Source organism: Saccopteryx leptura, chromosome 11 (genome assembly GCF_036850995.1).
Source record: "Saccopteryx leptura isolate mSacLep1 chromosome 11, mSacLep1_pri_phased_curated, whole genome shotgun sequence".
Taxonomy (NCBI): domain Eukaryota; kingdom Metazoa; phylum Chordata; class Mammalia; order Chiroptera; family Emballonuridae; genus Saccopteryx; species Saccopteryx leptura.
Window position 1 is genome coordinate 9,673,541 of NC_089513.1, and position 17,081 is coordinate 9,690,621.

The 17,081-nt window shown below is 38.3% G+C and overlaps 1 protein-coding gene across 1 annotated transcript; it reads right to left on the bottom strand.

Moving 5' to 3' along the window:
- Window positions 1-409: 409 nt before the first annotated feature.
- Window positions 410-13,662, bottom strand: SERPINB10 (serpin family B member 10). Its single transcript, XM_066353043.1, has 8 exons — window positions 13,584-13,662; window positions 10,046-10,222; window positions 8,328-8,393; window positions 7,727-7,864; window positions 6,629-6,746; window positions 4,434-4,576; window positions 3,084-3,239; window positions 410-1,409 (listed from the first exon to the last, which is right to left on the bottom strand). Exons 2-8 carry the CDS (start codon window positions 10,211-10,213, stop codon window positions 1,005-1,007), a joined length of 1,194 nt encoding a protein of 397 aa, XP_066209140.1. The 5' UTR covers window positions 10,214-10,222; window positions 13,584-13,662; the 3' UTR covers window positions 410-1,004.
- Between the last annotated feature and the right edge of the window lie 3,419 nt (window positions 13,663-17,081).

Consider the following 17,081-nt stretch of genomic DNA (forward strand, 5'->3'; position numbering starts at 1 on the left):
GAATAATTTGCCATCTTTGGAGCGAAGGCACGGAGTCATTTTTTATTCTAGAATACTGAACAAAGATTTGCTACAGAAAACATTTTTTTATACTAATTTATATACTGTTCAGGTCAGATCCACTCTTCCATTTGGTAAAATGAATGTCAAAAGGAACCTAGAGTGATACAATCGACCTATAAAATTAGAATAACAGCTGGTGAGATTACCAATAAACGTTTGTGTGTGAACATTTTTGTAATAAATTAGAAAAACAGAAAATTTTATGGAGAACTAACATCGCTAAAAACCTCTTCTTAGAACTAACAATACATATTTATATAAATTAGAAATTCATATAAATGAATTTGACTTCATAAGATTTTTAAAAGCAGAGATGTTAGTATGACTAAACTTTTATACACAATAATTATTTTAAGTAAAATCTTTATTTTGGAATATTTTTAAATTCACAGAAAAATTGTAAAGGTAATACAGGGAATTCTGCATTCTCCTAACACAGTTTCCCCAAATGATTTTCACTAGTTTTTCCATTAATGTCAATGTAACTTTTTTAAGCAGATGACAGAAAGGGGGATTCAATTGTCCAATGGTAATTTATGAATTGTCAAAATTATATTCCTGAAAATATTCTTGTGTATCCCTATATCACCTTTATAAAGATTTTTCTTCACTAAACAATGCATGTGAAATATAATTGATAATAGTGACCAGACAGCTTAAGAATTATAATGCATTCAGTTGAGTAACATAGTATTTCTGCAATGTAAATAGAAGTCACATTAAGACAAAACGTTCAGTGGTAAAAATAAAATTCGCCATTCTCTCTAGCTATAAAGATAGGACAGTATCACTAGAATGAATTATTTCAAGATTTATTTGCTAATATTCAAATGTGAAGACTATCCAGACTACAAACTAGTTTTTCCATATAGTTGTTTTTCCATCTTATGGCGTATTTTTCACACCGTAAGATGGTCTTGTTTGATGAGAAAGATGCAGGCTTAGGGGGAGGAGAATCGCCCATAAAAGAGAATGCTATTGGTTTTGTTGTGCCTGATGAAGAAGAGGAATGGGTGGTCTGCTTTGAATTCAATGGACGGGAGTCGAAGTCGAAAACCCACCTCGCTCCCAGTGCCAGCTGCGGCCTCTGTACCTTGTTCATTTATTTCCACAAAAGACTTGTGGAAAACATTGGAGAGGAATAAGTTTCTCTCTGTCGACATTCCAGAGAAGTCAGCCTTGCTGGGGTTAAAGGCATCGCTCATCCCCATGCTGCTCAGGGCTGACTTGAGATCATACGTCTCTTCCAGCTTGAACCTGGGAAGGTGCAGCGTCACGTCATACATCTCCATCATGTCTGCGCTGGTCCACTCGCTCAACTTCTCATAGGTGGCGGCCTTTTCCAGCTGCAGGTGTGGGACCAAGGAAGAAAGAGTCAGTGATTCCAAAGTGGATTGGGAAGTATTGGTTCAATGAGATCTCAGTGTAATTACCCAGATGAATTGGGATTATTCCTATTACTCAAGGTCACAAAACTCACACATATGAAAATTCTTTGTGTCGTGTCATCCTTCACTTGGTTGACCTACAGAATCTTTGTTTTGCAGATTGATAGTTCTCAAGATATAAGAGAATTTGATGTTGATTCAAAAGGAAAGAACTTCTATGATAATATGGAAAATGTCAACTATACCCTCAAGTCAAAATAAATAGTATTTACATGTTGTCCACACAAAAACATGTACTATATAGGACAAAGTCTGTCAGGGCACAAAAACCATTAGTTTTATTAACATGGGAGACAGTTCTTTGAAAACAAAATCTGAGATAAAATGTCTATAATCACAACAATATGAATTTAGTAACCATAAACTCTGAAAAAAAAAAAAAAAAAAGCAAAAAAGAAAGGAAAATACCCAAACCTTAAGAGTAATAATGACTTTTTAGAGTGGTTTTGAAGGTGCTTATTCTCCTCTTTATATTTAAGTTTTTTAAATAATAAAAATATATGTGTGTAAGTATACATACGCCTATGTGTATGTGAGGGGAAAAAAGATGTTTGAGTTTTTGAATAACCTGTTTGTTTCAAAGTACATGCTTTTGCTATTTTTTCTAGACCCAAGTATTCCATCAATGACATACTTGTAAATGATGTATATTAATTATGTGACAACTCCATCAGCTTGGGAACCTGCACTCTTAGGAAAAAAGGCTTATCTTGTAAGGGTGTAACTGATGGTTTAGTTAGTGTCCACACTTGGCCTTATTTTTACCATCCTCTCCAGTGTCACAAATTTTACAGTACAATTGGAAATCTTTTCTACACACCAGTAGGGCTGTGGGAACCTACAAGTCTGAAAATTCTCGCACACATGAAAAATTAGGTGCTTGACAAAGAAAGAGGCCACCTGTTGCAGAGAAGCCAGTGTTCTATTTAGACATGCGAACTGCTCAGGAATGTCATCCGACCAAAGTTGTGGCAGGCTTCCTAGAAATTTGGATGACAAACAACTTAAATGATACACTACTCACAAAAATTAAGAGGTATTTTATCACTTCATATTCATTTTGAAATATCCCTAAATTTTGTGGGCAGTATATTTGAAGATGATACTTATATACAAACCATTTCTCCTGAAGACTGTTCTGAAAAATTTTGGAAGTTAAGTGTTTTAAAAATGTGTATCTACTGCAACATTAATGCAAGTGATTAAAAAAAATGAATCTCCCATTACATAGTTCCTTCCAGGAGGAGAAAAAAGCCCTAGACCCAATGAAAGATGGTTATGATCAGCCCACAGTTTTGTGACTGGCAAAGAATATCCGTATCTGTTGTTCACGTGCATGTTGGTGTGGCTACCCATGCTGCAGGTGTCAATCAATTATGTCAATTTTCTAAGGAATAGTAATATCATCCTTACAGAGTTTTGTAAAGCTGAAATAATACTGTGAAGGTGAAGGACCCAGAGCTCAAAGTAGGTTGGTTGCCTTTCTCTACAGAAATTAGAGAACAGGGCAGCCATGCTACATGGGCAGTAAAAACCAGAACCATCTTCACGTCAGACAGACAATGTCTTTACCTGATCCAGCCCACTTATGTCTTCGGGCAGCAATATGAACAGGCTGAGGTCACGGCTCTCATAGTGGAGTTGAAGGCCAATGGCTTGTGGATTTTCTACGTAAAAAACAGGAAGTTTTTTTTTCATCGACATCATTTGCACGGGTTTGCTTGTAGTCTATAGAAAATAAGTAGCAAAGTCATTAAGGAGTTTTTCCACCACATTCTTAATTCTCTATCATCATTGGTCCCCAGGAGTCTGGGATGTGGGTAGAATTGACAGTCCTCTGCTAAATGCTCAATACAGTTATTCAGACCTTGCTTTCTGGAAATATGTATTTTACTTGATAGCATCATTAATAGGTGATATAGAAACTTCATTTCTAGCATTATTGTGGAAACATGTACGTATTATAGCAAGCTGATTCTATCAAACACTTAAAAGAATAGATAATCTTATGCAAACTATGTAAGTACCAATGATTCTGAAACTGAATAAGGTATATTACAAATGGAAACATTTTGAGAAAATATTTCAGTATCATAAAAATGGAAATTCACTAAGAGAATGAAGAGATAAGCAATAGACTAGGAGAAAATATTTGCAAAACACATCTGATAAAGGACTGGTAGGCAAAATCTATAAAGAACTCATAAAAACTCAGTGATAATAAAACAAACAACCTGTTCTTATAAATAAGCCATTGTGGACAGGGAAGAAGAGAAAGTTAGACCTCAGCCTGAGAGAAGGATGATGGGAGAAACACTTGAAAAGATAGAGAATGAGTCCTGACAACATTTGAATCCTTGTTTTCACACGAGTCCCAAGACCCAGCCACCTTCCAGCCCTTGGATTCTATGAGATGTATTTGTCATCTTACGTTAGTCTCTATATTTCTCGTAGTGAATTCCTATTACCAAAACCAGTGTGTTGTGTTTGAACACAGAGAGACACCCCAACGAAAGAGGTGAGATTTTCAATTTGTACTTACTTATTTATTTATTTGGTAGAAGATAGTATAGGTTTAATAGAACAAAAGCAGAATTAATAGTGAATACTTTGGGTTATGGTTCTGGTAGACTTCTAACTTAGTCACTTCACCCTATTGTATTTCTCACCTGAGAAATAGATGCAGTAACTACTCTCACTTAGTGGTAGCAAGGACTGAGTGATAAAACATGTGAATAGTCTATTTTCAGAAAAGAGGACTTCAAGGTGGGATGAAACTGGGGTCTCCCACTTTAGCCATCCATGCCCTAGTATGAGCCATACTTTATGAGAACATATATTTAGAAAGAAGGGTGAGTTTAAAATAGAATTTCCTTTACAATGCCACGTGAAAATCCACACTGATTATTAAAAGGTTCCCACCTTGTTTATTCGAAAAGGCTTTTCTGTGGTGTCTTGGACTAAGAATTGATGTTCCCATGTTCCTTTAAAGTAAAGGGCGTTCACCAGCACCATTCTGGTTGTAGAATCTACAGCATCATCTGGGAGGAGGTCCAGGATTTTTCCTACAAGAGCAAAAGTTTCAACCAGTATAGTTATATCCCGATGACATGCTACCCTTACAAAAGGGATGATTGTGAAATATTGTTAAATGATATATCCACCAATAATCCAAGCCAGGAAGTTAGCCTTGATAGAATACTATTAACAGATCTTCAAATTTTATCAGCTGTTACAATAACTTCCTCCTCTAGACCGGAAATCAATCTGAGATTTCAAGTTGCATTTAGTTGTCATTTCCGTAGTCCTCTTTTCATCTGGGAGAGTTCCTCAGTTAATTTTTGTCTTCTATGACCTTGAAACTTTTGAAAAATTTTTCTAAGGGCCTGACCTGAGGTGGCGCAGTGGATAAAGCATCAACCTGGAATGCTGAGGTTGCTGGTTCGAAACCCCGGGCTTGCCTGGTCAAGGCACAATGGGAGTTGATGCTTCTTGCTCCTCTCCCTGTACTCTCTATCTCTTCTTCTCTCTCTCTCTCTCTCTCCTATCTCTCTAATAAAAATAAATAAATAAAACCAAAAAAATAACTGAGGTTTCTGAACTTTAAAAAAATAAATAAGATAAAAATTAAAAAGAAGAAAAAGTTTCATAAGAATGTCCATCAATCTCAGCTCAGATTTGTCTGGTCTTTCCTCAAGATAATATGTAGGTTATGCATTTTTGTGAGAATACTGCTGTTGAATTATGTCCTCCAAAAAACGTATGGCAAGTTGTAACCCCTAGAGAGAGGGGAGCCAGCTCCTGTCAGCCTCTGCTATGGGCTCCGAAATCCGCTTAGCTGGTCCAGTCTTCACAGAGGCATCTCCCCATCACTGTGCACCTTTGTTTAAAATTCTGAAGACAGTACTTCTAGAGACCCCAGTAAATCTGAGGTGTGTCTTGGACAGGTCTACTCAAAACAAAATAAAATAAACTCCCCTCCCCCCGTGAAACAGATGTCTTGGTTTTAGAAATTGAATTTAAATGTGGTTTTCAGTGCTGCTGTGGAAACTTCCTGAAACACTTTTGTATTTCTTTTTCTATCTGATTAAAGGCAGAACATTAAACTTAGTTTCAAATTCTTTTTATGATTTAACATGGATAGTCCTTCTGTGTCATTTTTTTAAATACCTTTTTGCACATAAGTTTTATATTTTAAAGCTCTGTGTCATGCTAAATTAATTATACTATCATTTGATAGAGTCCTAGTAGATGCAAATAGAGACCATATCGAGGATTGAGGTTTTACACAGATTGATCTCAAGTAGGTTGAGATCCAGTTGACTTCGGTTTTTCTGGACAGCCCTGTAATCTGGACAGTTGTCATGCTCCCTGAGCATGTGAGTCTACACTGGGGTAGTGTGGCAAGGACCAAGCTATGCAGCGTCACACAACAGGTCTCCTCTCAGCTCTGAATGGCTTTGCTGGGTGTAAAAAGAGCAGATTAGCTGCTTGCTCCCAGCCTTCCTGTCTGTAGGGTTCCCATCTGTCTTCCAGACAACAGACTCAGTGCTGGGCTAAAAATCTGCGACCAGAGGTTTAGTTCAGTTCCTTACTCTTCTCATGCTCACCTTTACCATATGGAATTGGACTCGTGTGTGACAACGTGCTTTTTCCTATATAATCCCATTTGCTCCTCATGAAAACTGGAACAGTCCAACTAGGTAGTAACAGCTGGCTAGTTCTAATTCTCTTTCTAAAATTAAAGAAAAAGGAGGAGGGGGGAGGGACTTACTTTTGGACAAATCCAAATCAGGAATAAGTATAATGGTCGCTCTTGACTCACCCCAGTTTTGGAGTTGCTAGTTCAATGAATAAGGAACTGAGAATTCAGGGCTGCCAACTTCCTCAATTCATTCTAATGAACATTAATGTTCCGAATAACAACTATAAGTGAGCCTGTTAGCGGTTCGAAACTGAGACTCGAATATGACAGCTACTGTACATAGGAGTCCTTGAGTCTAGCAGCAGAGGCAGATGAAACGAAGGGTCAGCATTAATTTCATAACACTGTGGACAGGGGCAGCAGTAAAGCGAGGCTTGGGGAGAGCACTACCTGGCTCACGATGGAAGCTTACCTTCTGTCTGGCTTTCAACCCAAGAGTTTATCTCCTTTCTGATTTGGTCAGAATCTTCCAAAAAGTTAACAGACTGTGGCTCTATACCAAAGTATGTTTTCATGTCTTCTAAATATTTCTGAAAGATAAAGGTAAAAAGCTCTTTTTGCAGAGTTTTTCCAAAACTGAGAAATCAAGTTCTATTTTGATTATCAAAAAGCTAAGTAGGGAAGCAATTGCCCACAGACACACACACATCCCATGCTCTCTTCTCTCTTTCCCGGTCCTGTTTTGGTCAAAGACTACACACACACCCTCTTTAAACTTTGCTGAGCACTGACTAGCCACGCAGAACTCCACTTATGGAAGGAAGGCTTGCCACCCACAGCTCTGACATCATTGCTTGAAATCTCAAGATAGCTCTATTGTTTACTGCTGTCTCTCCACTCTATCCAATGTCCTTGCTTTTTGCCCACTGGACACCTGTGTCCTCCTGCACCTTTTTGAGATGCACCAAAAGATATGATGGACAAATGTGAGAGAAGTACGTGCTTGTCCTGACTCTAGGTGGACCCCTCTGAGGAGCCCTTGGGTCTGAACTCAGGATAGAGTCATGGTCTGCACTATGCGGTTCTGACCATCCAAGAAAGTGCGAAGTTGATATTATTCCATGTTAAGAGTCTTTGCAAAGTCCCTGAAGTCCTGATGGGAAGTGACTTGTCTGATTCCAATGTCGACTTTGCTTGCAAATACAGTTTCCAGGCACACTCCTGTGACCAACACCACCCTCTGCTCCTTCAGATTGACCTCATGTCCCTACTCTATCTGTTTTTATTCCATTTCCCATGAAACAAATGTTGGCACAGGCATTATATATAAAACACATTTATATATTATTACTTTGGATAAAAACCTGATTACTAGACCTGGTTTGAGACCGATTATCAGTTTTCTTTACAACTAGACACTTATTGGTTGGTCTAAATGGTTGTTTACCAGAAATGCTGACTACATTAAGGTGGTCCCTGGGGTCCTTAGAGAAATGTACAGAGGGGCAACTGATTGGTCTCACATAGCGCTTTCTTTCCCATCAGCTTTAAATGGCACGTTTGCACTTACAGTGAGAAATGGGTAAGTTTTCTCTCCATATATCCCGTTGGCTGTTTTAAGGACATAAGCATTACTAGGATTGTTGATTTCGGAGATGAGTGCCCGGAAATCAGACTGTATTTCTTCAACCTTCCCCAGGTTGAAGTGCTTTCAAAGAAAAAGGGATTAGTCAAATAAAAACATTGAACATGAACTGCATAGATAAGAACACCCTATAACTAAATGAAATAATTTGGTGTACTGTGAACAAAAGTTGAAATCAATTCTAAATTGTAGTTAAAAATATTTTCTCTAATGTCATCAGTACAAAAAACATTGTTTTTGAGGACATCATTTTCTTCACATTTAGTTTCCAAAAGCAGGGACAATTTTGAAAGTAGAGCAGTTTTAAAAGGGAAGCCAAGAAGTAGAAGAAGTAAGGGCAAATATATATATATATATGACCCAAAAAGTATAGACATTTGGTATGATGAAAAGTATTTCTATAATTTTAATACATATTTCTAAGAATATCTACCCAGTAAAGGTTGCTTAAATTAGCCACTAATAGACAGGTGCTAAAAGTGGTTTCCCCTTAATCATCAAAAGGACATTAAAATGTGAAACATACCATTTTCCTTTTCTTTTCACTTTGAGGACAAGATTTGCTATCTTGATCTCTGTTAAACTGAAGCACCTGTGATTTCAATAAAAAGAGCATATGTGAGCACAGTTTGCACAAAAACAATCATAGATTGTTTACCTCAGTAAATACAAGTCGATCATTCCTAAATAAATTTTTTAGAAGTCTAATTTAAGTTGCTCTTTTTAAAAATACTTCTCTAGGATGCTTAGAGTGATGTTGGGAATGCCCTTAGAGGTAAAATTCTCCTGTTTTCCACGCTTCATTTTTAACTATGGTTTCTTTGAAAACAAGGCTAGGTGTTTGTTCAGTTGCGACATCATTTAGCAATTTAAGCGAAAGCCACCACTATCCTGATTATCTGGGAAATGCAGAAGGTTTAATTATTGTTTTTTCTAGTCAGTACTTTCATTCCCATAGTCTGTCACCACTTGATATATCAATGTATTCTTTATTTTCATCCCAGAATTTCATTAGTCAGTAAACAGAAAGGCTGGGGATGCCCTCGTTTCCCCTGAACTGTACAGCAGTGAAAAACAAGGAGATGCGTTCATCCTCCATGTCCCAAACCCAGCTCACAGTGAGAAACAACGTCTGTTTGAGCAAAGCTTTGTTGGCACCGTGGTGGGAAGACCATCAGGAGAAGGGGGGCACAGGCAACACACTAGACTCAGTTACAAACTGAAGCCTTTAGTGTTTAAATGGATATTAAATAAAACAACACTCCAACAATATATTTATATAAAATAGATTAAAACTGGAATTGACCTAAGATTAAATCTATCACATGAATGGTCAAGACTTTAAATAATTATTAACCAGGAGTCTGTTGTTGCAGTTTTAAACCATATAGTACCTTATGAGCTATAAGAATAAGGGTGATACCTTAAACCTAAACTCACAAAGTATATATTCTGCTTGTCTCACTCAGAATACTAGCTGTATCCATTTCCATACTTGGCACAAAAGACATCTTCTTGGATGGAAATTCTGTCATTTGGATTTTTTGTTGTTGTATGACTTAAGGCTGGATTTACTCTTCTTGTGTGTATTTATTTTGATATAAATGCAAATATATATATGTATATGTTTACACATGCATACATACACATACATGTGTGGCCATTTTACTATGTATTTTATTTATGGCTACACACACACGCATACACACTATGTTCTGAGGATGCTTATAGCAAATCAATAATTCTTATACAATAATATTGTTTTGCATTTTCATGCTCTTAATGGGCTTTTTAGATCCATCTAAATAGGAATTGAAAAAAGAAGCAATCAAAGTACAAGTAAGAGAATTCACGTGATTTTTCTATTTGTGTTTTCAAGAAAATTCTTCTGAAATGAAAAACATACTAATTCTACTACTTCAAATTTAAGCCATTACTTCTTGAAATGTTTTGGTAATCAAAATAAAGCTATTTCTGGTTTCGAACCCAACTTCATAACCGCATCATCTTTGTTGATTTTGCTAGAGAACAGAGGTCCTTAGATGCTTTCCTTAGCAAATTAACTTCTTTTCTCAGACTTCTTTTTTTATGGTCTAGAAAAATTTTTAAAGTGCGTCTTTTATTTTGGAGGATAGAGTTGTAAAATGCGAGCTATTTAAAAGTCAGGAGAAAAATGAAGATAAAAGGTAAAGAAAGCTTTTTTTTTTTTTAAGGCAACAGAGGATGACGAGGCATCCCACTCACCTGGGCTACTTGGGCTGCAGTGTTCCCTCCGGTGCCCAAATACACCATGGCCAAGGAGCTCGCGATGCCCCAGGGGGAGAAGAAAATATTTTTACCCTCAGAAGAGGCAGCTATCTTTTTGCTAAATTCCAAGGCAAATTGGTTGATTGATTTTGCTAAGGAATCCATTGGGAAAACCTAAGAAAAATAATTCAGAGAGAGAGAGAGAAAAAAACATGTCAATAATTCTTTCTATTTATTTTACTTTTGTAAAAGAATTTGTTAGCTTATATATTACTTTTAAACTATATTTCAGTGAAATAACAAAAATATGTATTATTCAATTTATATTCCTGAGACCTGAATGGACTTCTGGACTTTAACATTTTTTTAATCCAACATTTTATTTTTACCTATTGAAAAACTGAAGTCCAGAGAGTTTTGGAGAATTGCCCCAAATGTTAGAGCTAATACACACCAGAGAACAATCGGGTTCCAGTCAGTCCGCAGCTCCTTGAGGAGAACGTCACGATAAACATGGCGGTGGGACCAGGTCCCCTCCCCAGCATTTCTGTTCAATACACTACAAACCTGCTGACTTGACACGGAAAGTGAGAACTAAGTGCTTACCTTTTCAACTTTGTACTTTTTCTCTCTCACTTTTCTTACATATTTTTATATTGTTAATCTTATTTATTATTTTCCACCTTTATATGCTATATTCCTGGTTCCTGGAATGCCTTTATCTTTTTTTATTCTATAGAAATCCAACTCCGCCCAGGTTCCTCTCTTTCTCTGAAAGCTTTTCCTGACCTTAGGGTACACCCAAGTCCCCCAACAGGGTTTCTGCCACATACTTGACGTTTATCACACTGTTAGTACTGTTTTCATAAGTTTCTATCTTTTCAACTCCAGGGTAAGTTCCTCCAGAGCAAAATTCTCTTACACGACTTCAAACAACCCCTAGTACCTAGCTCAGCAGTTTGCACAAAATCAATGCCTGTGAATCCTTGTTTATCCTGTTCATTGTTTGGGCTCTTTGCGACCATTTTTTTAAATCTACTTAAACTTGAAATTATGCACAATTTAGTGGGAAATGCTTGTAGAGAAGTAGAGAAGCCAACATTCTTTTGCCTTTTTTCTCACTCACTTGAGATCCTCTGAAGCTGGTCTTCTTGAACAAATGAACTCATATTCTCTCTCTCTCTCTCTCTCTCTCTCTCATGCTATTATATTTAACTTCCTAATGTTATTTTTAGTTACCCTGATATTTTAACTTAAGTTTTATTTAAGACTAGGTCTCTATTTTTAAAATGAGCTCAATTTACTGTCATTTAGTAGCTAAACAACTCCTCCACCTGGTTAGGTGACTAAAAATAAATCAAATTCCTGGGCCGAGCACCTCCTATTAGTGCCAGTGTTGGCTAGAACTGGGTCTTCCACTGATATCACCTGTCTGGCTGAGAAAACAAGAAAAACTAGAATGAGAACTTAAGAAAAGCCAGGAGTTCTCTCTCATCAAATAGTTGAATGGAGGGAGAGGCGTGTGTTGATAAATTTTGGTTTCATCATGACGGGGATTAAGTGATACTATTGAAATCCTTCCTGGCCACAGGCTTGCACGTAACAGAGTAGCTTCCCTGCCTCTAATCATTCCCTGGTTACAGCTTCTGCCTATTCCAGCACCGATACTAATCCCGGGCTGGCATTGTTTAATTAAAGAAAGAAAAAAGAATCAAGTCTAGTTTGTAGTATCTCTACACTCTCATAAAATGTTTGAAACTTACCTGTGAGCATTTTTTTTCTTATTAGATTCAATGCCATCTTGGAAATACCTTCCCTATTTCCTTTAGGGCAATATTCACTCAAATAGTCCTTTCTTGGTTACCTGTATATTTTATCTTTTTAAAACTTTATCTTTTTAGAACTCATGAATTATATTCATATGGAAAATGCTCAGCTTATTGACCAAACCATACCTACCATGAAGGGAGGAGAGGAGAAAATATTATCTTAGGGGCGGGGATTTTTATCTTTCTACCTGTGGTTATTCTAGAATTTAGTTACTTGTAGCAAATTCCTAAGAACAATAATTCCCTCTAATGAAAGAGCTAATTTCTTGTGAAAAATTAATATCCAATTATCTTCTTCTTCATGAATTTTTTCATTAATATCATCATTAATATATCAAACGTAGCCCAGATACAAGCAGAAAAATTCCTTTTTTAAAAAAAATAAATTTACAGAAACATTAAACCAGCCATCAGTGAAAATTGAACTCAACAGTGGAACGTGTTTTCTGAAGAATACAAAATTTTAGGGTGAGATTTTATGGGAAATAATTTGTCCATATAAGGGCTGAACAGTAAATTTTTTCAGAGAAGATTATAAATCTCTAAATCAGAAGCCAACTGTTCCATTTTTAGAATGAAAAGCTCTTTGCTCAATCTGTAAGAGGGATTAGGGGAGGAGCTACAAACTATCCAAATAGGAAAGAGATTGTGTCTTCCATCAGAACATCTCATCGCAGACACACGTACTTTCGCATATCTGAATCCGAAAGAACCTCCGAGTCCCTCTGCTCCTCTGGCCTCATTTTATCAGCTGAGAACCCGAGACCCAGGGAGGTTGAATGTCCCAAGTAGCATGCCCAGCTCCCTAGCAACAAAGTTATCACTGCACTGTTCTCTGGACTCGGAATACACAGTTGCTGCTAAGATTTTCAAGGTAAAAGGCAGGAAGTGGGCTAGGAAAGGACAGGAGGAGGGAGAAAAGAGAAACGAAGATGAGGAGGCATGCATGGGGAGGGATCTATGCCCTTTTCCATAACAGGATGTCCAAAGTCCCTGAACTTCCTGGTGATATTGATGGCGTCACCCCCTTCACAGAGTTGTGCAGATCAGAAGGCGACATCTCTCCCCAACCCCCCCCCCCATCATGTTTATATTCACGTAACGCGGTTTTCCGAGGGAAATAATAGTTTGGGGTGTTTTATGATGAGCACCTAGTGTGAGGTTGCGGGGGACAGGGTGGTTGTTAGGGGCTTAGATTACTCCGTGAAAGAGAAGAAAGTTAATGCCTTTGTGGAATGGCAGCCAGGACAGGGTGCTGGGTGGGGACAGGGGGTAAAGAGTCAAGCCATTAGTTCCATACATTAATGACTAGGATCAAATTCATGTTGCCAAGAGAAAGGTGCGGGCCCAATTATTCTGAGAGCATCCTATTTCTCTTCATACAAAAGTAACAAATTCAGAAATGTGATTGGAGAACACTCCACTCACGGTTTTGCAATCCTGATAAAACTATTTCTTTAACTTCTTTGGAAATGAATGGTCTCTGCCCCTTAAGCCCTCTTTCCAGTAGAAACTTTGAACCATCTCAAAGTTAAATCTCTACCTTGCACAGAATTCTTGGGGGGTAGAGCTCTAGCTATTATTTCTTGGTTTTGAGGGTATTTTTGAAGGGGTGTCTTGATCATTTGTAATTTAGGTAAACACCTCACTCAACAGAGAAGGAACCCATAAGTAAACATTTTAAAGCAAAGAAATATTTACAATACCTTGTTTTCTTCCCCTGGAGCAGAATTGGAAATTCGTTAGTGAAGTAAGAAACTGTAGCTGAGTTAAGTAACTTTTAACTGTAGAAACTTAAAAAAAATCATAGCGCCTCCCTCTTCCTACCCCACCCCTTTGATTCACTTCCACAAGCCCGTACACTCTTCCTTTCAGGTTGATCTTGGCCAGAAGCTCAAATCAAAAGACCAAGAGACAGGTGATTAAGATTTTGCCTGAATTCTTTGATCACCCACATTTTCCACGTCTGTCTACATGTGGAGACCTGAATTCTGACAAACTGTAACTCACAGTTTCCATGCATAATCTCTTCTTTCTGTAGTCTGCCAACTGGCAGTGGCTAGAGTGCTTGTCCTTCCAAAAAAATAAAAATTAATAGGAAGCTTCAAATAGTGGGATAAGAATGAGCAATGGAATGGAAATATTGTTGGTGAAGCATTTACTGTGAAAGTTCCTCTTCGCACTTGTGTTGGTCTAGGACCCCGAGCAAGACTCCAATGAGGGAGATGTCTATCCCCTGCCTCAGAGACGGAGAGTCTAGTTCTCAATGTTTTAGACACAGTGACTGAGTCCAATGCTTTCTCATCATTTTCTGGTTCTCTCTTGTTTCTCTCTATAAATGTTCATCTGATTCCTCCATATTTATTATTATAGGTTATAGCTTCATTTTCCATCACAGAATGCACTGCATGGAGGAATGGAGAAGGGAGGGAAGGGACTAGGGAACAATCCAGAAGGGACGAAGAATAAGGAGGAGCCCCTTTGTTTATAATGTAGTTGGCATGTTTTCTGTCATGCAGTTCTTCTTGTTCTCCGCATAGGGGCACGCACAGGTACTGGTAAACTGGCTCAGAGTTGAATATTTGAATGTTGATGTGGAACTTACATCAGAATGTTCCTCTGGATGTCATGAGAAAATATGACTTGTGGTAGGAAACTCTGGAATGCCTGCCTGACGTGTGCTGAACAGACAGCATTATTCATGGATGCCTCAGGCTATTATTAGCTGGAAGGAACACATAGAGGCTCTGAATCAGGGGTAGTCAATCTTTTATACCTACCGCCCATTTTTGTATCTCTGTTAGTAGTAAAATTTTCTAACTGCCCACTGGTTCCACAGTAATGGTGATTTATAAAGTAGGGAAGTAACTTTACTTTATAAAATTTATAAAGCAGAGTTACAGCAAGTTAAAGCATATAATAATAATTACTTACCAAGTACTTTATGTCAGATTTTTGCTAAGTTTAGCAGAATAAATCTTTTATATATATATATATATTTTTTTTTTTTTTTGTATTTTTCTGAAGCTGGAAACAGGGAGAGACAGTCAGACAGACTCCCGCATGCGCCCGACCGGGATCCACCCGGCACGCCCACCAGGGGGCGATGCTCTGCCCACCAGGGGGCGATGCTCTGCTCCTCCGGGGCGTCGCTCTGTTGTGACCAGAGCCACTCCAGCGCCTGGGGCAGAGGCCAAGGAGCCATCCCCAGCGCCCGGGCCGTCTTTGCTCCAATGGAGCCTTGGCTGCGGGAGGGGAAGAGAGAGACAGAGAGGAAGGAGAGGGGGAGGGGTGGAGAAGCAGATGGACGCTTTTCCTGTGTGCCCTGGCTGGGAATCGAACCCGGGACTTCCGCACGCCAGGCCGATGCTCTACCACTGAGCCAACCGGCCAGGGCCGTGAATAAATCTTTATAAAACAACTTACTATAGTTAAATCTATCTTTTTATTTATACTTTGATTGCTCCGCTACTGCCCACCGTGAAAGCTGGAAAGCCCACTAGCGGTTGGTAGGGACCAGGTTGACTACCACTGCTCTAAATGGAGGGACTCATCGTGACAGACAGTCGTCCATCAGAGTGTGGCTTGGGCTGCATCTCTGCATGGCATGAAGACCCTCTGGTTATCATACATTGAAATGCATCAATGCAGATGCTGCTGAACCAGCCAAGAAATTGTTTTGTCTTCATTAATATCATAGACTAAGTTTTGTTTCCTCCAAAAACCTTCTCCAGATTCCTTTACCACTCAGCTCTTGATAAAAACCTTACAAATAGATAGACATCAAGAGAAACACGGTTGTGCATTATTTTGATGCCTGTTGGGGGGGGGAGTAATAGTATCCTAAGTTAACATTATAATATGATTAGCATAATTTTGTTTGTTTGTTGTTGTTATTTACGGCATGACCTATGTGTATTTAGCAATGTGTGCAGATATTAGTAAGGGGCTTGAAGGAGAGGAACTAAATGAATGGGGAAGACGGGTGGGTGCGGGAGTTTTTGTTCCAGTCTTTTATGATATTTGCTGTTTAGACAACATGAATTTATTAGCCATGCAAGTAGAATGGGAAACACTCCAAGTGAATGAGTATCATTCTAATAGGAGTCCAGAAAAAAAGTAGGAGATGTGGGGCAGAGAAAATTGCGTAGATGACAGCTGCCTTGTTCGGTTTCGTTTCCTGTGACAGAAGCCATTGACTGGGAGGCTTAAACAACAACCATGCATTGCTGACAGCTCTGGAGCCTCGACGGCTGAGATCAGGGTGCTGGGCGGTTTGGGTACTTGGTGAGGGCTCTCTACCTGGTTCACAGAGGGCTGCCTCTTTTCTATGTCTCTACGTCCCCTTCATCTCCTTATAAAGGCACTAATTGCATCGTAGGTACTATGCTCATGACCTAACCCCAACTCTAACTCGCAATTGTCCCACTTCCCAGTACCACTACACTGGGGGTTCGAGATTCAACACATGTTCTGGAGTGGGAGAGGGACACAAACATTTGGTCCATAGCAATGGTTGAGAATTTCCCACAATCAAAACAAGATACACAAGATTGGGGGGGGGGAGCTGCTGATGAACAAGATCAGTTTTTAAAAACCATTTTTAAAAGTACTCAATGCAAAAAATTTCAAGAACACTATCAAGAACGAAATTAAAACTATGCTAACTACAAGGAACAAGACTGAGCTTGACATCAACATTCCCATCATCAACCCTGTGCCAGAAGAAAATAAAATCAAACCCTTAAAGTGTTGAAAAGTACTGTGAACCTAGAATTCTACATTCATACTCTAACTTAATAATGAAGGTAAAATATGGATAGCTTAAGACTCACAACAGTTCAGAAAGCTCCTTGTTATTGCCTTGCTGAGTGAATTATGAACGTACATGGACATATGAATCTAAAAGTAAGCAGGAAAATGCACCAAGCAAGAACCCCTCATCTTCAAGAATGTCTTAGAGGACATAAACCACAATTCAAGCCTTAAAAAAACTTAAATGAATAATTTTCTAGGATTTTATGTGTGACCAGCTGACAATAAATAAATAAAACCAGAGACAGTTTATTATTTACAAAGATAAGAATCATAATCACTATTTTTAAATACTGTATATGCCTGTATTTTATGCTTGTTATGCATGAATTCATTTAACATTATGGGAAAAGCGTTATTTTCTCTAATTTACACTGAAAGAAAAGAAG

Bases quoted from the DNA above. Each gene is read 5' to 3' on its own strand.
- SERPINB10 (XM_066353043.1), bottom strand. From the start codon at position 10,213: ATGGATTCCTTAGCAAAATCAATCAACCAATTTGCCTTGGAATTTAGC. The intron at 7,865-8,327 runs GTATGTTTCACA...TTTCTTTGAAAG, and splicing joins GTGAAAAGAAAAGGAAAATG to CACTTCAACCTGGGGAAGGT. The intron at 1,410-3,083 runs GTAAAGACATTG...CCACACCTGCAG, and splicing joins ACATAAGTGGGCTGGATCAG to CTGGAAAAGGCCGCCACCTA.